This window comes from Haemaphysalis longicornis, unplaced genomic scaffold (genome assembly GCF_048455015.1).
Source record: "Haemaphysalis longicornis isolate Haplotype H1 unplaced genomic scaffold, Haemaphysalis longicornis Haplotype H1 scaffold_7, whole genome shotgun sequence".
In the NCBI taxonomy this organism is placed as follows: domain Eukaryota; kingdom Metazoa; phylum Arthropoda; class Arachnida; order Ixodida; family Ixodidae; genus Haemaphysalis; species Haemaphysalis longicornis.
The window spans coordinates 26,423,741-26,449,718 of NW_027526422.1; the positions used below are offsets into that span (position 1 = coordinate 26,423,741).

The 25,978-nt window shown below is 45.3% G+C and overlaps 1 protein-coding gene across 2 annotated transcripts in view; it reads left to right on the forward strand.

The window, feature by feature from the left end:
* LOC144144879 (neprilysin-1-like) overlaps window positions 1-25,978 on the forward strand; it is a 119,605-nt gene that overhangs the window by 64,694 nt on the left and 28,933 nt on the right. For both annotated transcript variants that reach the window (XM_077676379.1, XM_077676378.1), the window contains exons 2-11: window positions 6,199-6,323; window positions 9,228-9,293; window positions 12,081-12,192; window positions 17,797-17,846; window positions 18,384-18,470; window positions 19,309-19,514; window positions 20,704-20,895; window positions 21,798-21,884; window positions 24,795-24,925; window positions 25,733-25,958. In XM_077676379.1, the coding sequence (XP_077532505.1) occupies window positions 6,230-6,323; window positions 9,228-9,293; window positions 12,081-12,192; window positions 17,797-17,846; window positions 18,384-18,470; window positions 19,309-19,514; window positions 20,704-20,895; window positions 21,798-21,884; window positions 24,795-24,925; window positions 25,733-25,958 (1,251 nt within the window). In that variant the 5' untranslated portion in view covers window positions 6,199-6,229. The remainder of the gene's footprint in view (window positions 1-6,198; window positions 6,324-9,227; window positions 9,294-12,080; window positions 12,193-17,796; window positions 17,847-18,383; window positions 18,471-19,308; window positions 19,515-20,703; window positions 20,896-21,797; window positions 21,885-24,794; window positions 24,926-25,732; window positions 25,959-25,978) is intronic.

The window sequence follows — 25,978 nt, forward strand, 5'->3', positions numbered from 1 at the left end:
GCGCCGAGAAGTGCGCACCGGAATGGAAACAGAAGCGCCGGAAGAGTGTAGGCCGCTGTCGATTGTGCAATGCGAGCCTCCTTGGGATGTGAAGTTACAGACGAAAGCGAACCGAACGCTCCTGGAGATAGGGAGCTGGAAAGCAAGTTTCGGAGGGTGCTGTTCAGGACGCATGGTCGCGTGGTGACGGCCGTGGCCGCAACGTTCAACAGAAAGTCCAACTACGCTTTTATCTTCGCATTCTTGGGAAGTTACAAGCTTCTCCCGCAATTTATTTTCAGTTGTCCTCCTGAACTGCGGACTACAAGCATATCAATTTAACATTTATGTATGCAACGTTTGTTTAGTGGGTCAGGGACCAGGCAACCACGACCGACGCAATCGGCCGTGTCTCCCGTGCAAGCCCCACCCGTGCAGCGTCGTTAACGTCATCCATGAAATGTCTCAATGAAGCGGGACGGCGACAAACGATGCGGCAAAGGCGCAGGGCGAGACGAGACAAGGCATCATGGAACCAAAGGCAATTAGGTTCTGGAAAAGGTTGTCAGGTTCGTACATGGTTGCTAGCGATTTCCCACCTAGAAGAGAACGCAGGGGCTGTTGGATTACCGGCCTCAGTTTCACCGCGGATTCGGCGAGAAGCAATCCGTCATTAGTTTTTCACATATATTTCTGAGACGTGGGGAATAATCCGACTACCCGGGATCTACCGCGGTGTGAGAGAGAATGTAAATTAAAGATGCCTATTAGGTCGCCCCATTACCGACCAGTATTTGCGTAACCGCCAAATTGACGGAGTGGCTACCGAGAGACGGGAGAAGAAGACCGCTAACACGATGGAGAGATGAGAGCAGGAAATTTCGGGGCGGAGGAGCAGGGGGGGACAAAGAATGGATTCAAACAGCGCAGAATACGAACATCTGGAAGTCGATAGGAGAGGCCTTCAGTGGACGCGACATAAGCTGATGTGAAGGACGATAATTCGTGCACCAACACTAGTACACATGCTTCCAGTTCTAATAGTGTTGCTTATGTGTGAAGAGGTGCTTGGTGACACGTGAGCGGTGTAGACTGAAGTCGATAGTGGACGACCCACTCGTAATAGCTGGGTGGGCCTTCGCCGCGCTGTACCAACGCCATGGTTGTGCGACACATCCCTCTGGCAAATTTTGGTGCCTATCTGCAGACCAGTAAAAAATTCAGGGAAGCTTGCACTCATTCGCAGGACGAATGGCGAAGCTGTTGTAGCTGAGCATGGCCGGACACGTAGTTAAATTCCAGTATCATTGTTTATTTGCATAGTGGCGTTGGTAGTAATCGTCATCATCTACATAGAAGAGGTCATCGTCTTGTTTCGCGGGGTGTGGTGGGCGCAAAGTCACCCTCGGCATTGTAGACTTCAACCAGCTCAACTGGTGAAGCTTGCACTAAGTCGAGCAAGGCTCGAACCATAGCGAAGCCGCAGGATTTCTTTATACGTGAGAACTGAAGAACACATCACCACGCATATGTACAAGTTTGAAATTGTTTATTTACATGTTCCGTGGCTGCTTTGCACTGTGCAAGTAGTAGTCATCGTCGTATGCATCGATGTCGTCCTGTTCCTCATGCCGAGCATTACATGGGTGAAAGCGCTTTGACGACCACGCATAGTTTTTTTTTCTTTTTTCTTTTTTCGTTTTTGCTCAAGCCACTGCTCAGGCCGGAGACCCTTGCGGTAAACGAGAGGCACGCGCTCCCGGGCGCTCTGTATTTTCTCGCTCCTCACGGCCTTTTCCATTATCTTTTCTTTCTTTTATTTTGCTAAAGCCACTGCGCGTGCCGGGAACGCTCGGCGGTCACCGCGAGGCGCGCGCTCAGAAGCGCTCCGCATTTTCTTGGTATTTTTCCCTCCAATACCGAACTTACGGCTTGTTCAACATCTCCGCTGTTAAAAAAATAACGAAATTTGTTTGCTTTTCGAGTGAATCTTTAAAAACTTTGTGTAGGCGTCGTTCATAATGGGAGTCGGAAGTGAACTACCACGCTGTCATTGCACCGGCTCACTTCCCCGCATCGATCGAGGCTAAAAATATTCCTGGTGAGTTTGAGGGGAGAAGGAATTGCTTTTGCTGTGTTTACGGAAACTTCCCTGTGGCTCCGTTCACGTGGCTGCGTCAAGCACAAACCGCGCAACAAACAGCGTACGGGTCACAAACAGCGAAGAAAAGCTGCAAAAAAACTAAACGAATGAGAAAAGCTTTGTTGGGAAACGGGCGTCTTGATGACATCCATATACGTCACACTTTTCGTCACACTTGATAAACCAATAATTTTTTACATGTCTTTTTCCGCAATCCGCTTTGTTGCGTCTACAGTGAAAGAGAAACGACAAATGTTCTGATTTTCAAAGCGTCGTTTTCTTTCCTTCATTTATTTTGTCACGGGCTCCACTGATTTCTTTAGAAATGTCCGTGACTCAATGTCGATGCGGGCATGAGCCACGGGGGCACTGGAACCACCTGGGTGTTTATGTTCTAGCCCACTATCCCCGTTACCCCCTCCCCCCCTCTTGTATTCATCTAAGCCTGATGACTGCCAAATCGTCAACATGATATGAATAGCTAAGGATGGGAACGAAACAAGCATTACTGAATTTTTCTGTGAAAATAAAGCAGGTTTTACATTTATTTAACGTAGTTTCGGGTACCATCGGTGCAACATAGTGTACCATTCAGGTTATCTTCCTATGCGCTTTCTCTACTAACTCGGTAAAAATGAATTTAAAGGATTAGTTCCAGTTATTTTATTGCTCACTGTAAATTTTCTCGAACAAAAAATCGGATCACCTTAAGTATCTAGCGACGATTTTTAGCGCGGAGAATATACAGAGTTTAGCCAAACTCTCTTTCGATGCATGCGGCGAATCGAACAGCTTCTGGTAAAGTGTGTCTGAACTTTGTGTCTAAAGCGTTGTTTTTGACCGTAACGTTTCCGCAAACGAGGATTGACGACGTGTCCCAGGGGACCGTCGACTCATGATCTGAGAAAACACCCGCGGAAAAGCAGCTAGCGCAGCGCAACAAACTTTTTGTATACATCGTGCAATGTGTTCCATCATGTGTCAGGACGGATATTTGCTTCGAAGAGCAATTGCTAAAGGAAGTTTGCAGGTTATCCGCATCCGCGTGTATCCGCGAAAGCCATTCTCGCGCTTTCTTTTCTTACTTCATCCTCAGTGTTATTTATTGAAACGTACGGTGCATGCGTCTGCGGCCGTACGATAGGCAGCAAGAGACAAACGTGTACTCATCAGTCAAAAGTTTTGTGTAAACTTCACGCTCCTCTGGGAAGCATCGATGATCACTAAAACACGTCTGCGAAAACATCCTGGAAGCAATCGCCTGTGTGGTGAATGAGGGGCGTAGTTTTGTGGCATTTCTCCACTGTTTATGTGACGACTTTCTTGCATGCAGAAGATGATGCACGAGCTGTTAACGCAATAATGGTTGCGCCAGGCTGATCTTGTCCGAGCTTCGCCTTATTGATTACACAAGATTCTTGGAATATAAATGTTGAAGTTCTCCAACACGTGTAAATATAATGAACACTTCGTATACCAGGCAGGGAATGTCTCTTGCGGTTCCATTTCTAAGTGTGAATGCATTTGTACTTGGATGGACCTTGCTGGTGTTTTTTTTATAAGCTAAGCACATTCCAAAAAAACATTCTAAACAGCCACACAGTCTGATACAAACTATGATAGGGGGTTTGCTTCTGCAGGGTGGTTGAAAAGACAGTCTTAATTTGGGTTTCAGATGACGTAATGTTCATTCGATTGGCAGTATATCAAAAAGCCATCTTGGCCAGGTTGATCGCTAGGGGAAGGGTTTGTAACGCATCTGGGAAAGCCGACTATAGTAAGAGCCGGTAGGCAGGAAAGCGCGCACACACGCACGCACGGCTCACACATGCTCGCACGCACACAGAAATAACTTCACAGCTGCAATCCCGGGACTATTTGCTCCATAGAGTTCCCTTAGGGTGGTGCCACTGGCCCATAAACCTTTTTTTCGATGGCGTATTTCTACTGTGGGCTCCAGAGAAACATGTTTTTTATTGTTTTCTACCTTTGCAACCGCCCCGCGAGTCTCTAATGTCTCGTTCTGTGACCTCCGTAGACGGCAGGTTTGTCGGAAGCACCTACAAATGAGGTGATCAAGAAAATCTTGAGAGGTATGCAGCAGAAATGGTAGAGGTCACAGTTCAATTTTGGCGATCTGTATACTTATGAGGCTTTGGATATACACTTATGGGCCTCTCCAGCTCTGAAGCCTGGAGCCTGGAGCTCTGAAGCCCTGTGGATGTGCGTTACAACGCTGTAACAAACATATGTAGGATATAATGGCAATAAACAACTGCATGACTGTAACTTATATCGATGGTCTTGCTGGTTTAACATGACTACGGCACCCTGCAAAGGCGCACTGTACGAGGCAAACACAAATATTTACCGCACTTAGTCTCAGCGTGAGTGTTTCTCGATTCGTTATTGTACCATTTATAGTAATCCATGGGCTTATTACAGGTATAGTACGCGGTGTTTCACAGGTATGGTTGCACATTTGGACAGTATAGGACAGTGCCGTGATCTCTGTACTACGTCGGTTTGCACTATTTCTAGAAACCAGACTCGCCTAATTGGCAGAGTCTGGTTTCGTGCCCTCTGTTCATAATAGACTATAAAAATAGTGGGGACCGTACCATTGATGAATTCCAGGGTGTGTGCTACCAACACAGAACAATAATGCATTGTAGTGTCCAATATAACGTATTTCCTAAAACACGTGGTTGAGCAATGAGACGCTGGGTATAGGTCAGTGTAGCATTACGGTGAGGGCAGAGCTATTGCTAGGCTTGTTGCGCTCGGCAATCAGGAAAATTGAAGGGAGTTCCATTCAAGGAATATTTAAGGGATACCGAGAACATTTTGTCTCGGTCACGCAAATATTCACGCAGGGCTGCGACATATACTTAATTAAAATTTCTTGTTTCTGACGCTGAGTTGGTATAGTATATCGCCAGTAGTTTAATTCCTGGCCTCTCCCGCACCCCTTCTCTGTACCAAACAAAGAAAAAAACGACACTCTTTCACTGCGAATGAGTGAGAAATGGAAAACTTTATTATGTAGAAAGTTTTTGACTCAACATAGATTTGAAATTGCCACAAAAAACTCATATAATAGGGTAAGCATAACAACACCCTGCACGCTTATGGAATATTTTTGGCTGTGCGCCGCGATGCAACATACCTCTGACAAGCTGCAGGATAACGAGGGTTGCAAAATTTTTCCACATCTATGTGCACCACGACCTTTCACTTTCGGTAGCTGCAAGGCCATGACGAAACATATCCGCAATATTACATATGCGTCTTTCTTTAACTGTATTTCTATAGTTCATTTCACTAGTTGTGTGAAGCACTGCGGATAGTGCACGGCTCTCAACAAATCCTCGCTACGAGCGTGTCTAATTCTCCCCGGCATTCTAAATAGGCCAGCCAAAGAAAAGCAAGGCCTTGAACTAACATTTTTGCCCCCGTTGGGAAGGTGGAACCATCGTCTCCGTAAAGCAGAGTAGCTTCGGGCCTACTGCCCACAGCTAGAGAAGTGAACTGTAGGAATATAGTTAAAGAAATCTGCACATTTCGTGGAAATGAACTGTACCGCCGCGCAATTGTACTCTGAACTAAACGGCCATCTGAAACGGCGCCCACGATCCGGCGCAGTGGTCTTGTCAATGTTCAGCGGGTTGGGCTCCATCTACACATGTCGGTTATTTTTTCGTCAAGCCAATGCAGCGCCTTGAATGAAACTGGCGCAGCTTTGGAACTATGTGGTGATTTCATCGAAAAGTTTCATGAGGGGTGGATTTGAAAATTGGAAGTTACGGTTACAGCCCAGACGCAGTCATCAACGCCCCTGTCGCAAGCCAGACGTCCATTTTTTGCGTTTCAGTATTGAACGGATAGCCTTATCCCGCATTGTAAATAGTATAAATATATCGTATTTTATTTCTGCCGCCTCGTGGAAATATTTCTATTTATTCCACTATTGCTCCTCCCTGCTACTTTTGCTTACTCCTCCCGCGTCCCTTTGCAATCGGGAATGCGAAAGGAAGGCAATAATTCGGCAATTTTACTTGCTTGTTTGTTCGAAGCGGTCGAACCTGGTGGACCCGGCGAACGAAAATGGAGCGGTGCCTGCTGCTCAGCGTCGCATTCCTCACCGTCATCGCCATCGTGCTCATCACCACCACGACAATGGCCATGGCCAGGCCCAAAGGTACAGCCCACGCCCATGATCATCGGTACCATGGTATTCACTTCCGTTTGTATCGATTACAATGATTCATCGTCAAGAAAGGCCGCACAAAGGAGCTGTTTATGGCATGTTCGGCCAGCACTCCCCTCGTCCTCCTACGCACGAAAAAAAACAACAACAAGAAGATTAGACAGAATCTATTTCTCTGTCCTTTGCCCCACTTACTTCGCTTAACGAAAAATAGGAAGAAACAAAGTCAGTTGATGATATGCCTCTATCAGGGACTGCATTTTGTTTTTATTATACCATTTCGTGTTGTCTACGTTTCAAAGTTATTTATTTTCCTATTTTCAGAAACATTAGGTACTCAGTAGTAACAAGGCAAAACTTAGTATGCTTAGTATGCAAAACTTAGTGTGCTTCCAATGCCACAGAACGTCACAGAATGTCCTCTCTGCTCTGACAGATTTACTGTCAAAGCAGAGAGGACGAACATTTAGGAGTCACAAATATAATGAGGTCGTTTGGTCCTTATCATTGTAATTTAGATCACCCTCGCCAAACGAGCCCACTTTAAAATGTGCAGATGTTCACTAGAAAGGCTGAAAACTAGGAAGCATAATTCGTAGACAGACCCTGGTATTCTGAATCCTCCCTCCACTTGAGCCTCCAGAGGAGGAAATCTTTAAAATCGATTTCCCCATGCATAAGCATTGCGCAATCATCGCCTCAGCCCAGTGTAGGGAGCAAATGGAGTGGATGAGGGACTCACAATACGGCCCAGAGAATAGCTGCAGACTACAAACACTGCGGCATGTACAACCAAAGTCGCAGTACTTACACTCCAATGTTTATAATTTACACGCAGAAATTTCTCAGCGATAGACAGTCTGGTCGTCAAATCCCATCCCAGTGGTAGGATAAAAATAAAGATAGCGCATAGCTTCTTGCGAAGCCGCATAAATTAGCCAAGCTGCGGCACATTGGTTTTACGTGTCCAGAAACAAATTTTGGCAACCGAGCCTGTCACGTGTCTGAACTTGCCCCAACTATAAGAGGCTATCTTTCTTCGCCCGGTACGCGTACAAAAACAGTGCATTACAATACCCCGGATATTGCGGCGATACTTTGGCACAATCGCCCTGCCAAGTTCGCGATCTACCGATGCGATCTTTTGACCCGTGCTTTTTGCATAGAATAAATAATGAGGATATTGGAAGAAAGCAGAATTCTGAAGATAAAAAACGGCAAATGAAGTATGCAGATGCACAAAACAGGTTCCTTATTCCTCGGAGGATTACTCGCATGTAACTTCTTTGAGTAGGTTCGGAGAAGCACTCACGCTTATGCACGACCGCTGTTTCTGAATAAAAGAATAGGAAGACCGTGCTTAACAAATCTCAAGACGCGAGCCAAGGAAAAAAAGCACTGCTGCTTCCCCGAGGTTTTCGAAGTGCGAACTGGCACCACTTATCGGGATTGGCAATCACTGTGATAACCACCCCGCCGCAATCCCAAAATTGTCTTGCCTGGATAATTTGCCTGGATAATTTATGTCTGTCACGATGCACCGAAAAAAGGCATTCACTCGTGCATAACCTTAGTAGCTTAGACAGGCTCTTGAAACTTTGAGGTTTCAAGAGCCAAGACCGGTAAGCGGCGATTTGTGAAAATGTCAGACTTAATTTTTTGTTCAATCTGGGAAGATTTCCAGAGAATGAAAAAAAAAACCTGTTTAACTTGGGATGAATGAAAAGGTGGCTCTGTTACGAAACGCATTGAAACCTAAAACGTGCTATTGAAGACGTATTCTTGGAGCATAAATACGGGGCACAAGGTAGAAATGCAAGGAACGAACGCTAGGCATCAGCACTTCAGTATCATGTAACCACCTAGCCCAAGCTTACGCCATTAAAACTTGTTAGACAGCTCGTTGCTTGATGATTTCAGAAAAGGAAAATCGCGGGAATTCCACAACGTGAGCCGGTATTTTCCCTGAGCATATTTCATTCGTGTTGTCATTGTGTATCTGTCAGCTGAGTTTTTGTCTAAGTGCAATAGTTATTGTTTCTCCCTTCTTCCTTCTTATTCTTCTTCCGGCCTACCCACCGTACCGCCTGACGGATCGCACACTTCCTTTAATAGTTCTATTTCCTCCGACATCCCTCCTCTTCTTCCATCCACTGACTCACCGACCACCACATCCTTTCCATTCGTATCTTTCATGTCGTCCGACGACCAGAATCAATCTTTGATCCACTCATCTTTGATCCGCTCAGAATTCGAAGTTCGAATTCGGAACGGATGGTGCAGAAACTACCGATTAGCTATTGCACTTTGTCAAGGCGCATGACCAGCGGAACTTTCAGCACACGACATAGAGGTGACAGATAATTTAGGCGAAAGGTATGGGCAAATTTTATTTATCTTGAGTGGTGACGACGGTAATCTCTAAGAAAGATACGTACATACTCTTACACACCTTCATTTTCACCATACTGATACGGAAAAGAGTACCTATTGATATCTGATCTGCTCAAAATGCACGTCCAAGCTATGAGACGTATAAGATTCAAGTCTGAGTCAAGTTTTAATCCTGAAAATGGTGCCTATTGACAACTAATATACCCGAGGTGCATATCCAAGTGATTAGACGTATAAGCTTGAGGTTCAAATCGTGTTTTAAATGGGGTGCAACGTCTGGTGGGGACTGCGTCCTAGTAGCTCACATAATTGGACGTCCGTTTTTAGATGAATCGCACTTGAAAGACCCAGGGATCTATAGGCATTGTTCTCGGACACCAAAATTGCGTGTAACTCTAGCCGTGTAATCACCGCTTAAAATTTTATTTGGCTGGATAAAGGGCACTTACGGGGATCAAATTGTGGGGAAGTCGTTAACTACTGTGTGAATTTATTGTGCAGGGTGGAGACCGGTAGCCCAGGAACTCTCCGCAGAGGTCTGCAACTCAACCGTCTGTCATGAGCGAGGTATGTGTTTGTTGCAACTTTTTCCCCTTTGTTTCAGTCTAAAAACACCCTACTTATTAACAAAACTGTGCTTAAAAATCATTTATTTAATGCGCGTTGTAGTTGAAACAAGTGAAAATTTGAACGTGTTGGCCCTATCATGACCCCGACGTAACTATGTTGCTTTTGGGGGAAAGTAACCATGAACTTTTTCTAAGAAAGTTTTGAAGAAAATTTATGTACAAGATGGGCAAGTATTTTAGTGCATTGTATGGCCGCCCATGCCACTGAGCAAGATTTATTCCAGACTTCGTGCACGGATGCGTCCTCTAAGTGGCTTGTGCTTACTGGTCTTTCTCACTAGGGAAGATTGTAATTCGCTGTGATAGAGAAAAAGAGAGAGTGAGATCGGATCCGAACTAACAGAATACAAAGCTTATAATAGGACAGGGGCCTGATTAATTACACTGCTTTGGGAGCAGTAAATAACAGGAAAAAAGGAACAGCGACACCCGAAAGAACAATGGCTAAAAAGAGAAATAGATTCATGGGCATGCTGAGCAAAAGAAAGACGTCTCTCGTAATAATCCAAAAGCAAAACCCATTGCTACTCCTAAATTGTTTTGACACAGGCTACAGCCCATATTTAATTGTTGTATTGAGGAACTCACTTGGGATAACCAAGAATCGCGCCTTAAAAAAATCACAGTGCTAACCTAATGGCGTCGAAAAATAGCGGCGAAAAAAAAATGGTGGAACAATGTGAACATTCCTCGGCAGAAGCCCATTGTTCTACGCCAGGGAACTGCAGAGAGTTAGAATCAATTAACACGAAAGCGGCTTCTCGGCACCATGATTTACGGTTACCGTGGTTCGTCGTATGCTCAGATTTACCGCTCGTGGAATGTGCTGTAGTGCCTCATATGTCATTCGAGCGTGTCAAGCGAGCACAAGCCGGTTTCTGGGGCTGGTTGGGGGCCAGTGCATTCGAAGTCAGTGAGACTGGAATGAGCTTCAGTGCCTCATAGGTCATTCCAGCGTGTCAAGCGAGCGCAGGCTGGTTTTGGCACTCGTCGCTGGCCAGCACATTCGAAGTCAGTCAGGCAAGTTGGCCGCCTCGAGTAATTACTTTACCAGCTCGAATGCGCGGTCTGTGCCCACAATCCGAGGATTTCTTTCCTGCGTGTTCGCACCAATTTTTCCCATTGTAAAAGTTCTTTGGAGGCGCTCTTTCCCTTGAATGGGCCTCATCGATTGGATGAAACCAGATGCTGCGAAGCAACTCGCAAGTTTGGTTTGAGGACGTGGTTCGGATATCGAATTTCAGGCATATTTTTTCTTTAAACGTTTCCCCTGCATGTTCCCAGTAAACGTTTTCCGAACTGTGAACGTCAAGAGTAGTATAGCCCACCAATTTAGTTTTATAACTGGCATTCCATTCTTTAACAATATCGCAAGCCAGAGTGGCGTCATTGAAGGAAACATTATAGGAGCTAGGCGACCACGAAGGGCGCCATCTATTTTCGCCTCAGCTAAGCTTTACAAACGTACGAATGCTCCAGAATTCCAATAAATAATGCAGCAACGCCAAACTACGAAGTACACACGGGCAACCGAGAAAAGAATTCATTGGAGCATTACATTAGCTTCGTTGTCCGGTTTGCCCGATGGCTTCAAGATGCACCGGATAGCGCCTCGTCTTTCTCGGGATATTTGAACGCATGATCTTGCTTTTCTAGGCTACGCTTGACGTAATCCAAGAGGTTATCGCACATCCACATAAACGTTATTCAAATATTTTTAAGCACCTTCGCACCGCAGTTGTGTCCTGAAATGCGCAGAGTTTAGATAAGGGGACACTCTGATCGAAATGGACTATGAATAAGCTGCGGCAGGGGCAAGGTTTCACTTTACGGGGTTGCAGTCCTCTGCTTTTTTCGTATATGTAGGGATGCATATCTTATTTCCTTCCTCGCGACGTAACAAAGAATAAATTGTTTGTAGAATTACCTTGGGCTGCGAAAAGGACTTCATAGTTTTAAAGCTGCTGGTGTCTTTATAATCACTTAAGCACCGCTTCTTTTCAGAAGCATAAGAAAACTGGGGCATAAGAAAGAAGTGGGTCATAATAAACCGCAGCAAGGTTTCCACGATTCTCACGGAAGAAGGTCATGCGCAGCATAGAGTTTTTCATTAATATAATACTAGAGAGAAACCTGTTACTGCAATCGGGTGCAGTCCTGAGAGCCGCCATAGCAGATGACAGTGTTCATGTCTCACTTGGTTTGGTTTGCAAGATACCTTCTTGTAGCACGTCACGACGAAGGCAACAACACGGTTACTTCTTTCTCGCGTTAAGTTGCATGAAGCTTTTAAACAGTTCCTCAAGACGGCGTGTTTTGTTATCTTTACAGTTATATTGCTAAAAGAAGTTGGAATGTTTTTTTTTTAAGAATTATGATTAAGGTTTTTGCTACCACACGCAACTTATGAGTTTGTTGGCGGGCCGTGCAAGTACACATGGAAAAATTCTCTGTGGTCCACGACGACACGCTAATTGAAGCAACGCTTGGCTAGACCCTGGCACCATATTTTCGTTTAGTACACGTAAACTTGTGACGCACACTGTGAACCCTAAACGTGGGTATACTGCGTATGGATGACAATTGCGGATCAATCATCCAATTTTATGGACACAACGACTTACCAGGGGGAACAAGTATGCGGGAAACAGCCAGAATGCAATCGAACAGCCATACACGCTTTTCGTGCTCAGTACCCTAAATTGAAAGATGCTCTTCTCCGCAGCGCAACTGATTCTGCAGTCGATGGACGTCAGCGTCGACCCGTGCCAGGACTTCTACGGTTATGTGTGCAACAATTGGATGCGCAACAATCCCATACCGGATGAACGGGCCAGGTGAGAGCAGCAGCGCGAAATCATACCCTCTTGTATTGTGAACGCGTCTAGAAAAGAGTTTGCACTGCATTTCGTTGCAGCTGTAAACAGCTGTTCAAAATACTGGGCGCCCGCAGTGAACCAGCAGCGAATATTTGTGTTGAAGTTTGTGCTGTGTTGATTTTACTTTGGCGAAGATTTTTATTTGAGAACAGAACACGCTACCCAGACTACGTCTTGGGGAACGGTAGTGGTTGATGGGCGGTGCCTCCTTAGTGCATGGCCAAATTGAGGTGGGTGGCTGAGAAGTTAAAAGAAGGCACTCCCTCCTTTTGTACCAGTCACGTGATAAACTTGGCCATAGTGTGAAAAGGTTCCGAACACCAACACGATGATGATGATGGTGATCGCCTCGACATTTACAACGCTGAAGGAATACGAACCTGGCCTCACGCGACTCGTTCCAGCCAGTTTTCAAAGCCTGTCATAACTTACACAACTAAAATTCCACTAGCACGTCGAAGTGGGCCATATAATAAATGGGATAGCTGCATTCTGTGCAAGCGTGTGTCATTTAGTCTCACCTACGTATCTTTAAAAAGCCGCTGAATTCAGGGAAGAGCGATGGTGGGACGAAACACGTGGCTGATGCACTTTTTTAAAGCGTAGCTTTAGTTTTTTTCTCACTGATGGCGTCTGTAACGCGAAAACGCCGAAGTGCAAACAATAAGCGCTTCCGGGGGCCGGAATCGTACTTGGGTCCCTTGCGTTATGAAGCCGGCGTCAATACGATTGCTCCATTTCTACATGGCCGAAGCGACATGACCGAACCAAGGAATCTGTCACGGAAAGCTTCACGTCCAATCATTGTCGTCGTTTGACGCAGGGGTGCATGATTTTCTGCACGGCATAAGCCGGGTAGCTTTATAAGTTGTGATGATTCGGAGCTTGGGATTTAAGATTAACCAAAGAAATGGCAGCAACTCCACTGCGTGGACGATGGCGAGGGTGCGGAGTGCGGGGACTCGAAATGACATCCAAGTTGCGCCCCGACTGACGTCTGATTTGCGCCCCGACCGTCATTCGATTTGAGCCGTGGCATTGCACCTTGATTATTCCCTAAAAGAAACTGCAACTCACGGCTAAAATGGAATCTCGCTTGATTTTAGCTTGATGGTAGTGTGCGCACGGATGGACGCGGACGCACACTGGGAGGTCGTAAGGTACTCCGCACCGTTACAGGCGAGCGAGTAAGCCGTTTGACTCTCGGGTACTAACTCACGGCCGTAGCCCAATTGGTAAGACGGCTGACACTAACTCTGTCAGGTCTACCGGACCCTAAACGTGGATCCGCAGGCACCGGCCTGCAGGCACCGGCAGGCACAGGCTCGAATCCTGCCGGTGCCTGTGTGATTTTTTGCGATTGTGAATGCTATGTGCACAGATGCGGACGGACATTGTGCGGTCCTAAGGTACTCTGCACGTAAAAAAAAAGTACAGACTGCCATATGATAATTTTGTGCTAAAGCTGAGTGCGACAGGTGATTTCCGATATCGTTGCGAAAACCAGCCAAAAGGGTCTGCGTCTTTCGCAACCTTCGTGCAGCTTGTCAACAAGTGCGCAATATGGGTCTATGACGGCGGCATTCACTGAAACAAAAATAAAAATAGAAATAGGGAAGGTATAGTCATATGTGCCTTGCCGATTAGCAACGCTAGGCACTTTTCCGTACAACAATACGAAGCTACGCTCTTTCTCAGACTTCCGCGACGAAGTAGTTGTAAGCTCCCGCATGTCGGCCCCTTATTAGATCGCTGTGGCCACGACAACAAAGGAAAAGAATGGCGTACCAACCGGTGCCTATCCGATCCTACTTTTGCACAAACACGGGATGCCACAAATACGTAAACACTTACCGAGATCACGAGGCCCCTTACCGACATCTAATGAAAAGGAGGGAGTACGTTAACTGTCTCTTTTTTTTTTCTTTTCGTTTCTCTTATTGCGCTCCGCTGTGCCCACACCTCTCAGTCGCCCATTAATATGGTTATCACGAACTCCGATCTTGAGAAACAGCCTAGACGCGACGGGAGACCAGACCTCGCCTCGGCGGCATCCCCTGCACCGCCACCGCAGCGTCGTTTGTGACCAACTTCCGTTAACCTTGAGCTGTGCCGCATCGTCTGGAGGTTCCGTCACCTTCGCCGCCGCCGCCTCCGAAGCCAGCGACCGGTCAGCGCATCGCCGTCGTCGCCGTTGGCTACGCGAAAGCGCGCACCACGTGCGTCGCTCTAGAGTCACGTGCGACGCCTCTACGGCGCGAAAGATGTGTCTGCGCGACGCCGCTGAAATGACGCCGTCCGCGAAGCCCTTCGCCGCGAGTGCTTTGAAATGCGCCGCCCTGAGATTCCGAAATTGAACGAATTCTGGTGAGAGGTTGCGTCGTGTACAACCTTGATAGTGAAAAGCTTGGATCGACAAACACCTCATGGCAATTCGTTTGTGCGTAATTACGCCGGTTCTCTGTGGTAGCTTCAAGTTCCACTTTAAGCTTAAAGGTCCACTTTAGCACTTATACGCGTGAGCGTGCATGCCCTCACCTCGAAGATTCCCGGATTCGATTCCTGGCCGCGGAAGCCGATTTTCTGATGGCGGCGAAAAGCGAAAACGCCCGTGTGCTCGAAATTTTGGCGCACGTTAAAGGTCCCCATGTGGTCGAAATTAATCCGGAGCCTTCAACTACGGTGCGGCTCATCACCTGCGTAGCGTCGGCGCGTTAAACATCATAATCAATCAAATCAAATCAACCTGCAAGATTCGGTTTCCAGGTGTATGAAACAAAGATACAAAGTCAGGCAGTGTAACTGCACAATGTCGTTTTGTCGAAGTGTGAAGCCTCTCTATCAAGGTCATCGAGAAAAAATGCCACCCGAGATAAAAAACGCGTTGCTAGGCAGCTCCTAGGATAGTGGAAAGGCGGAAGCGTTCCAAACGCGTTGTCTCGGTTCCCCCTTCTGCCCTTCCCCCCTTCCTTCTTCCTTTCGAGCGCTACAGCTGGTATTCAGCTCAGTAAAGTTGCGTCAAATTCCATTGGCGATCCTGCATACCCCAGCCTTGAAGATAGGGTAATGGGTGTATAAAAAATAGATAAACAAAAAGAAAACATTAGATAAATAATAACTGTAAAAATGAGAGGAGGTAAGCTTGCGAAAAATGCAGGTTAACTTTGATGAACGATCCTCTACTATTTTCGCAATTGTTGTTTATTTTTAAAACAGTTGCAATTGTTTAAAATGTTGTCAACAAGCGTGATTAGTACTCAGATTAGGTGGCCCCGGAGTACCCAAGGCGAACGTTACTGTTCTATGCCCGTAAGATAACTATTAAGCCCCTTCAAACGATTATTTTTTTCTGTTTCTTGGTCTGGGATTTTTTTGTTTGTTTGTTTGCTTGGATACCGTCACAGAAGCTATATCGTGGCTATTCGACGTATTCCTTTCAGATGCAACAATAAATGCATTCGATAGGTACTTTAAGGGAAATCACAACAAAAGCAAAGCATAAACTGTAATTTGTAGGTATCTGCTGCGACGAGAAAGTCGCGCAGTGCAGCTCTGCGCTGGCGATAACTGTTGGTTTCACAGTGCTTCTGTGTACGAAAAAGGGAGTGAAGGCGTTTATCGGCAGTGTTGCAGGTGCGGACATTACGTGTGAACTTTTCATCAATATCTGATAAGTGCATCCAGGGCGTTTGGGCATAATTAGAGTGATGCTGCCATCATGCCGTAAACAACATGCTGTTTATTTATTATAAGTTGATTGATTGTGGGGTTAAATGCAACGACGCAATACAGGCGATGAGGCGCGCCGTAGTGGAGGGCTCCCGATTAATTTTGACCACCTGGGGATCTTTATCGTGCGCCGAAATCTCGTACACACGGGCGTTTTCGCTTTCCGCCTCCATCAGAAAAGCGGCCGCCGCGGCCGGGCATCGAACCCGCGACTTCGTGCTCAGCAGCACAACGCCTTAGCCACTGAGCCACCGCGGCGGGTTTATTTATTATAAGATACAGTTAGTTTACAATTTGTTTATTTTATTCATTAATAACGTCAAGCTGCGCTGACCTCGCCCAGCGCTCGTGCTGCATGTAGTGGGTATTTTTATGCTCCAGTTCTTATAGTATTTTTATAGTCCCGTTTCCAGCTCATTAGCGAGACAATACAAAGTATATGGCAACGGGGATGTTACCAACAGTCTAACGTGGTTAATATTTCACGAGACTGACGCACCAGCTCTGTAAAAATATGCGGACACATTTTTCGCTGGGCTTTCGCTGGGAAGTGGAAGGAGCGAAAAGAAACAACCCTATGAGTTGGCCCCACAGACCATGAAGGAAACTCGACACCCTCTGACAAACGCGAATCAATGGAGGCAACGCCTGACTGCGCCCGTATAAAACTCGAGTCGGCTACGTGATTTGCGGCCAAGCCGCTAAGGGCAGAAGGTGAGCGGCCACGGACGGGTGATTTTGAAAAGCTGCCGCCGTCGGCGCGCCTTACGTCATCCTGTAATCGGGAAAGGCACGATTAAATTAATTTGTGCCGGGGCGAGGGGATGGTGCGAATCGGGCTTCCAGCGATACGCTAATGAGCTTTTGTCTCGACACCGAGGTGAACGCAGTCAAGGCCGACAATAACGAGCTGAAAGTTACTCCCGTCTTACTCACCTTCCTTAATATCGCGTGCCGGCGGGTTATTCCGCTCACTTGATAATAGTTCACACTTCCTCTTCTGACTTAATTTTTTTCCTATCCCCGGCGACGTGACATGGTGCCAAGAAACGCAGCTTCGGTGGAACATGCGTTTGCTTTCTGTTTTTCATCTGGCCTTGGCTCACTACATGGTGTTCCTTATATTCAACGGACATCTAATTGCTTGTCGTAGTACCCGACTAAAACTCTGTATTATGGACAAAAAGATTGTACCGTTTGTCAGGGATTGGAAGACAAACGAGGCTTCAAGCTAGCATGGTTTGTCCATTCTACCACCGTTTTTCTTTCTTTATTACTCGGAGAGCACTATGCGCCCCATAATGCGATAAACCCGGCATTGTGAGCCTCGAACCGCCATCTTATGACTAAAAAACAATCATGGCAAGGGCTGCAATCAAACCTAGGGGCGTGTGGTGACAGGCAAAAAAAGGGAGTTAGTGAAGCTGGCCATGCGTGTTCCCGTACTTCTATTGCGTGTTTCGACCAAGAGCAATAAAAAAAAAAAAGAAGAAGAAGCGCGGATGGAGCAGTGAAGCTTTTGCCTTTACGGAAACCTTTTCGAATTACATTAACAATTTATTGCGGCATAGTCGTGGCGCACTAAATTCAGCAAGCCGATTTCATGCGTGCTCTTTTTCTGCTATGGCTTTGCAGTAAGTATTCTGATTATTCTGGTGCTCTACCCTCCATTTCCTAATTGAAAAACGCGGCTCCCTACACTGTGCATTCTTGAGCACATGTTGTTCCATGCTTGTGACCTGCAGGGCTAGCAACAAAAATGGTTAAGAAAAGAATAAAAGTTGCAGCTGTATAACTGATTACTAATGGTGGCACACATACGAAACATTGCAGGTTCAGCAAGTTCGATCGACTGCGGTTGAAAGTTCTTCATCAGCTCAAAGGTAAGATCAATCAATCAATCAATCAATCAATCAATCAATCAATCAATCAATCAATCAATCAATCAATCAATCAATCAATCAATCAATCAATCAATCAATCAATCAATCAATCAATCGTAAAGTGCCCATAAAGTGTACATACCGCAAAAATCTTGTACACTACAGATGTTGAATAACGTTCCCTAAGGGAGGAAGACGGATTGCCCACAGGAAGGTGAAGTGCTCGGCATTAGATGAATATGCATTAAATGCACACCTGACGCAATGGCTCACTGTCTAAAGTTAGCTGCTGCTAAAGTTATCGGGCGGTATTAACTTTTTTAAAAGAAAAAAGGACAAAAGACCAATGAAATGCCATCGTGTTGGAGATTTCGCACATGCTACGGAACCCGAAAATTCTGAATAATTTCGACGGCTCTTCACAAAAGCTTACCTCACAGGTCGTGGGCATCCAACCCTGGTTATATAAACAATTAGGTTGGATTGTGGTAATGCACACACACCCCATCGTCTCACGAGGGTCTGTCTTACGCGCAGAAATCTTCGAGACGGCTTCATACAAGGTGGAGGACCAGAACGTTACCGACCAGGTGGTACTAGCCTACCATTGCTGCGTTAACGAATGTGAGTTCCGAATCTTGTTTCCTCGTCATTCTTCTAAAAGTTTTAGCGCTCCTTCCAGCTGTACTCTTTTTTGTTTTGGGCACCACATAACAAGGCAGCGCTGAATAAAACTTAAAACCGAAAAAAAGTTCACGAAAAGAATGTGTGCCCAGATTTGACAAAATGACAAAGAAGCGCCTTTCGGGGCAATTTTCTTCCCCTATTACGCTTGTCTTATTTCCACCCCGTACGCGGGAATAATTCTTTAGGTTTTCAACGTGGTAACATTGGTAACATCGATGAATCCCAACCTAGCGAGTAAATGTGCTTAAAATTCATGATGCTGGCGCCTGGCGAAGTAGATGTCGACATAAAATATAACCACCTTGTTTAGTTAAAGTACAAGCCCCGATTTAAAGATAACATAAGCTTAATATTTCCAAAAACTACCAGATTGTAAGGCCCTTTTCAAGTTGTCAATTCCAGCTACTTTTCCTATTTCTGCCTCATTTGTGACCTTCACTATGAAAAGTTTGGACCTTTCAAATGACACTCCTACAACGTCCATAAAGGCCCTAACAAACTATTCAAGGGAGATTTAAAAATAAAAAGAGAAAAGCCCGCAAGTATATTATCCGTGCGCTAAAGGCCCGTTTATGGTAATTAACCTCACGGAGGCGCTAATGTCATGGCTCATAAAGAAGCAAGAAACAACCGCACGCAATACCACATAAATAAATAAGATTGTTAAGCCAAATGGCAACCTTAAAACTACTCTTCCGGGGGCTTTAATGTCCGCACCCCAACAGTCGCTTAGTAGGCCTTCTGCCCGCTGAACAAAGGTATATTTCATGCGCAGCAATAAACGAGGATACCAAGTACGCGGCTCTTCGGACGATGCTGAGCGGAGTGGGTATCGGCGAGTGGCCCCGGCCCATAGGTTGGCCCGACGCGCCCTCTTGGGAAGACCTCTTCGTCCGCGCCCACATTAACACCGGCCTCAGCTTCATCATGGCCGCCGGGGTTGGCGTCGACCTCAAGAACACTTCCCTCTACGTTATCACCGTGAGTGCATTTACTGGCGGGTTTTCAAACTGTCTGCAGAAAGCGAACTAAGAGCTTTCCGCACAAAGATGGCGTACACACGAGGTCACGAACTATTGCTGTTGTCATCAATTCTGTCTGCTAATTAAGCAACCGGGACACCCCACATTAACCTTATATTCATACTGAAAACTAACCTTAAGAGAACTTATCTCGAGGATTGTGTAGAGGTTGAAGACGACTTTTTTAAGCGTTGGTGAAGACCACCAAACACAACCGCTGTGTATCTGAGCTTTCAATCTGAAAGCTCCGTCTCGGATGTCTGCGACAAGCAACCTTAAAAGTAGAGGGGGGTGGGGGCATCATGTTTCTGGGGCTAAAGATTTTGGCATGGGGTAGAAGGGCAGTTGCAGCTGATAAAGTTGGGCCTTGGCGAGAACGAGGCGTTCCTTAACACATCCCATGGCGAAGCCAATCATTACGCCGCAGAGTTAAATTCATGGTAACTTGAGTTCTCTTTTGCCTTTAACTTCAGTTGAGATATATTTATGTCAAATAATTCTTATATATTCGTGCCAGCCTCTCTTCTCTCGGGCGTCTGTTTGACAGCACTGGGATCGGTATGGTAAGATCGGACTTCTGCATTCCCAACTAACGCGTTTTAAAACGAATTAAGCTTACTTTTTCCCCTTTTCTGGGTCGCTCTTCTGCAAAGAATCAATCTTTCACAATTTAAAAATAAGAACACCTAATCATCAATGTATAACGTACAAGCGCCATTCCAAAAATTGCCTGCTCTGGTTACCTGGTGTATCGCCTTCTGACAACCACGTTTTCCTGCCGTTTCATTTTAGTGCGACGTTGCTATACCTCCCCCAACTCTTACAAATGCGTTAGAGAAATGGGGTTTTGTACAGAGATACTGGCGCCACAGTCAACAAACTGCCATCCATCTGCTTTTTCTGACCTACTGCTAACCACGGTAATTGAATGGCTACAGAGAGGTAGTGGGAAGACCGTTAACTCGATGGAAGGTTGAATTAAGTAAGTATGTGGCAAAGAATGCACTCGGGCGTCGCAGGACATGCACGGTTGGAGTTCAGTTGTGGAGGCCTGTGTTTATTCCTGCAGTGAACTAAAATCGGCTGGCGACGATGATGATGATGACGATGATGATGATAATGATGATAATGCGTTTTATTTCCTACAGTTCGACCAGCCAATGTTCGGCATCGGGCGCAACCAACTTCTCAACATGAGCACCCCGAACAACGAACCTATTGTGAGGGCCTACAAGAACTACATGGCCGGCACCATCCGGTTTATGAAGCCCAGTCTGAGCGAAAGAGAGATCGCCGCACTCATAGAAGACATCATCGGCTTCGAGGCACAGCTCGCGAAGGTAAACCTCGAAACTAACGAGTGCTTGAATTCTGGCCAGCTGTATAGTTTTTGCTACTTGCGGGCGATTGATGTTCGCATTGGTTTACATTGAGGAAGCGTTGTTTACATGATGGGTGATCAGTTTACTTTACCTTAAATTTTCATTTATTTGGAGCTACAAAGGGCGAAGCGTATCATCTTTATTAATGGCTAGGATAACATTTTTTATCCTTTCGTCAGCCTGTTTAAAGCAACTCTACCTGGGTGTCCTAATACTGCATCACAACCAATGGTATTGATAGAAAGTTTTTTTTGGTTATGCCATGATTCTTTTTTTCAGAACTATCACAAATAGAAAAGCAGCACTTGAGAGTGGGTGATAAGGCTTAGGCGTTCCCCTGCAATTTCTCTTTGGCGTGCACATATTTCTATTTTACCTGGTGTCGCGTTTGGGAATATTTGTGGGTCCTTACTGTAAGATCTTTTGTGCATCAAGTTCGGGAGCCCGACATTTCAATTAAATTCTGCCTTCAAGTTTGTACGCCATGGATAAAAGGTCTGGTTCGAAGTCCATGCGCGATCATTGGTGGCGCCGACCCGGCAACTACGTATTGATACAGCCCGCACTTGGGAAAATGGCGGGCTTTTCGAAACCTTGACCTTAACCGTAAGTCACGCGGACCTTCTTTCCCCAAGTGTCCCAGTTTTTCCGCGACCAAGATCTATCCCATCACGTCACGAAATACCAAAGAAACGAACAATTTTTTATCGGGAAATGCGCAAGCAAGCTGGGATAGTGCGTTCCTTCCGGGGTCGTCTTGGCACAGACTGTGAATATAAATGTAACGAAAGGGAGGAAAAGCAAATGAGAAAGATGTCGCGCTAAGGTCATAAAACAGGTATACCCCCATTCCCTTGCAGCGCACGAGATCACCCGAAGACCGGCGAGTTTTCGACACCATGTACAACCGCCGGACAATTGCCAACTTGAGTGCGGAGTTTCCACAGGCAAGAACATTTTCCACGTGCATAAGTTCAGCAAAAATTAATAAAAGAATATACATCTCAAGAGTTGCCTGCCTGCCATTGCAGGCGTATGTTCGCGCATTCTTTAAATGCAATGTCGGTTTCGTAAGATAACAAATATCAAGTGGAATGTGGTATTATCTTCCGCTTGCACTATAGCTGGAAGAACTCATTAAAATGGCTCGAACCGCCAGAGTCTAACAGCCTCTCGTTTCGACTATTTAGGAGAGGTTGCGTGCGTACTTACGATATAGAAATAAGTTTTGCCCGACTCCATTAAGACTTGTTCTCTTCTGCCACTAAATCGGCGGAGAATAAGGTGATTTCTTTCGTTTTGTGCCGAAAACAGGGTTACACAATGTAAATAATTTACGCTGCGTGCGTGGTTGGCGATGAAGTTTTTGTAGCCTGAGTTTCAAAAAAAATTCTGATTTTGCGGGTAGAAGGAAGATGTTTGTACAAATAATAAAGTAAGGACCAAAAGATCTTTCGCACAAGCTATAGCACTGTGTTGCGATGACTGTCAATTTTTTAGAACTCTTCGTGCACGAGCATGCCTTTCTCGGCAGTGCGAAATCTGGCCCCTACGCAGCCATGGTACCTCAGTCGCGAAAGACTCAAGAATGATTTGAACGCAAGCGTCTTACGCCACGCCGTTTAAGATAAAAGCAGGCCAAAGAACAAAGCAAAAGACATTTGTTACGCTGACATCTACAAAAGATAAAAGCTTGAAATTAAGGTCCGACCGTTCTTGAAGTACATGCAGAATAACACCTGATGATTAAGTTGTATGTACCAAGAAATGATAAAGCAACAAAACAAACAAACAGGAAACAAAATCATCACTCAGAAGGAAATGCTTATAAAGCATGAAAACCAGGAAATATTTGAATAAGAATCTTTAAAGGAAAACGGTGCTGCTAGGGTACTTCGAAAGTAGGGCACAGTTCGAAAGGACAACGCAGGTGAAGTTTCTCTTTCTTGTTTTCTTGAGACTATGTTGTGTCGTTTGTTGTGCTAAGCATACTCAAGAGCTTCGCTTCCTCAGTACTTTCACACATCACATCACTCTTTATACGGCACATCGAATTGTGCAATGGCAGACGGGACGGATTTTGTGCCAAAATTAAAGCAGTGCAGTTCTCTTCATAGTGACTACCTTATTTTCAATAGAGGATTGCTCTATTTCTCATTACTCTCAGTAAGCTTCGCTGACTAATAAACGAAGGACTATAAAAAAGATTAATAACGAACAACAATCGTTGTCGCTGATGTTGTATTACCGTATGACCTGAAGCCAGGCATCGCTTTTGGCAGGTTCGTTCAGTACTACGGGTATAAAGCAGGGCAAAAAGTACGGACAGAAATCTAAGGACGCTCGTTCCGAGCAGCGTTAAGAGAGCCCACCGGAAAATGTCTGTTTTGGCCATTGCCCTCATACACGTGCGCTTCACTGTTTATATCGTGGGCCTGCCCCTAAGGAATCTAACATAAGATGCGATTAATTAGGTAAATGAGATGAAACAAACTGCGGAAATGAATCTCTGATATCTAAAAGTGAATAGATGACATTTCATTATTATTTACTCATTATTTTGCATGCGAAAAACATTTCTAAGTATGACTCACACATTTCAGCCAGCAGAGAACTGCCACACAAAATCAGAAAACAACTGTTTGCCAACAAGAAATAGTCCCTAGCCCACCAAAAAAAAAAAAACGAGCAAAATAATTCTGTTATCTGGTAAAAGAAGTTGTTAGTACTACTCACGTAACTTGTTTAAATGCAACCTGGAATTAACATGCCAAATGTTAAACGGCTGCGGTTAAGCTGTCGACTAAAATTGTCGTTAATCGTACGTGCAACTTTTTGTAAACGCCACCGCAGTACTCCTGGACTCTAGATACATTGCCTCTTCGGATACGCACAAAGACAAAGGTTAAAGACAAGATGTGAAATAAGAAGTGAAAAATACACAACTTCGAACTTATTTTTTTAATTTGCCAGTTCTTTCCACTGGAGTCTTCCCAGCGGCAATCGCGCGCGTTCTTTAGGTTTTCGCCAGGTCATGGCCCAATTCTCGCTCTTTTTACTACGAATCAGTGGGCGTGCAAGCGAAGCTATAGGTTTCATGCCCTCACTGACATGTCCGTTGTGCTGGCGGAGGAATGCTTACACGTGGACGTCAAACAGCCGAATGCAACCTCTCCAGTGTCTTCACTGGCCGAGCGGATTGCCTTGTGTGTTACGGAGGCATGAGATGCCTACGACGCCAGAGGGAAACAGACAGCCCCATGTTTGGTCGCTAGAATAATTCTCGAGCCCTTCCAAGTTTCATTGAGCTAAATGGCTATGAAGTGTGCTCAATCGCAAATTTCAAACGAACGTGGTTTAATTTGTGCACCCCATCTACTGCGTCCAGCTTCGCAGGTCATCCATCTTTAATGAAATGAAGGACACTAATTTTTTGACTGTCCTTAAGAAAAACAGCACAATGCCTATCCGACAGGTTCTTTTTTCTCGTGTTTGTCAACAGAAATAGCCTGCTCTTTGCGTTATCTGTTTCAAAACTCTCATTTTTTTGTCATAATGAACATATGTACACTAATTTTATTACTAATCACACAATTTTAAATGAGCTCTTATCAGCCCGTCATTCAAATCATCCATCTTCTAAACAGACCCAAATAGACACGTTGGATATCTATTCCAACTGTCATAGTGGCGTAGGTGGCTAGAAGAGGATGGGGGGGGGGGGAGGGGAAGAGTTGGGCTTAACTCTATGAAATTTCCTAAAATCTTTGAGAGCGCACCACTTGCAGACCTATCAAGTGAAATTCAAGGTCTTCAAGTTTTTAAACAGATTTAACATTATTTTATCTGTCTTATAGGTGGACTGGCTTGACATTCTAAACAGGCTTTTCGAGCCCGTTAACCTGACCTTTACGGATGAAGAAGATGTTGTCATGCGTGAACCGGAATACTACAACTCCACGCTCGATTTCCTCAATACTGTTGAACGGTAAGTCGAGACTCGACATGCAATCCATTATAGCAGGCGGTATGACCACAAGAGCTCTATAAACTTATCTACATGCTTGCTATGGAGGCACGTCAACAGCAAGAAAGTAAAGTCAATAAAATGACTTTATCCGCAGAACGCTACGCCGAATTACGGGGCGTTGCCTGTTAACACTCAAAGCAAAAAGAAAGGCAACACTTTTCGCCTCATTTCGCACGTTTACACAGCCTTTTGTACTTAGCCATCCAATGTGCATTGTGCCCAATAAGCAACAAACTTCATTAAAGAAGACTGTCTTCAATGACATTGTATTGAATAACTACCTTGGCTGAATGTTTTTCAGTAGGTCATGTTGCGTAAGCGCTCACCTTAAATCCTCTGTTGCGTGGCGAGATAGGAGGGAGTTTCGGGTTCAAAACAAGGACGTCGACGAATTTTATTTAACTGTGAACTTTTCCGAGAAAGCTGCATAACGGTTTTGCAGCCACGCTGCTGAATTTGAGGTGAGCGTCAATTTTCTATTTGTAGGACTTTATTTCTGCTAATCCTAACCTTTAGTGGCCTGACGAAAATCTTTATTCACGCATGATAAGAAAGATAGCTTTAGCGGATGGAAGGCATGCACTACGCAGCTCTAGCTTACATGAAATGCTCCATTACAATTCTTGCCCACTAATGTCGATTAAATGTAAACAAATAACACTTCGAACTCTTCGGTAGCGTAATATACGTAGCCTAACTCAGTGTTTTTTTTTCTTTGCCAATGCTTGATTTTTCCGCTGAAGGAATTCTTGATTCTCTTTCTAGGTCAACCATCTACAACTACGTGGGGTGGCGCTTGATGCAGAACTTCGGGCCCACGTCGTCGAAGCTGCTGAGAAATCTGGAGTTCGAGTTTGTGCGCGTCGTCCAAGGCGTGGAAAAAATCCTTCCTATATGGCAGCGGTGCCTAGGCAGCATCGGCGTACTGCTCGACCACCCGACGGGAAGGCTCTACATCGACAAGCAGTTCAGCCCTCAAGCCAAAGAAGACGTGAGTGTTGAACCTTGACG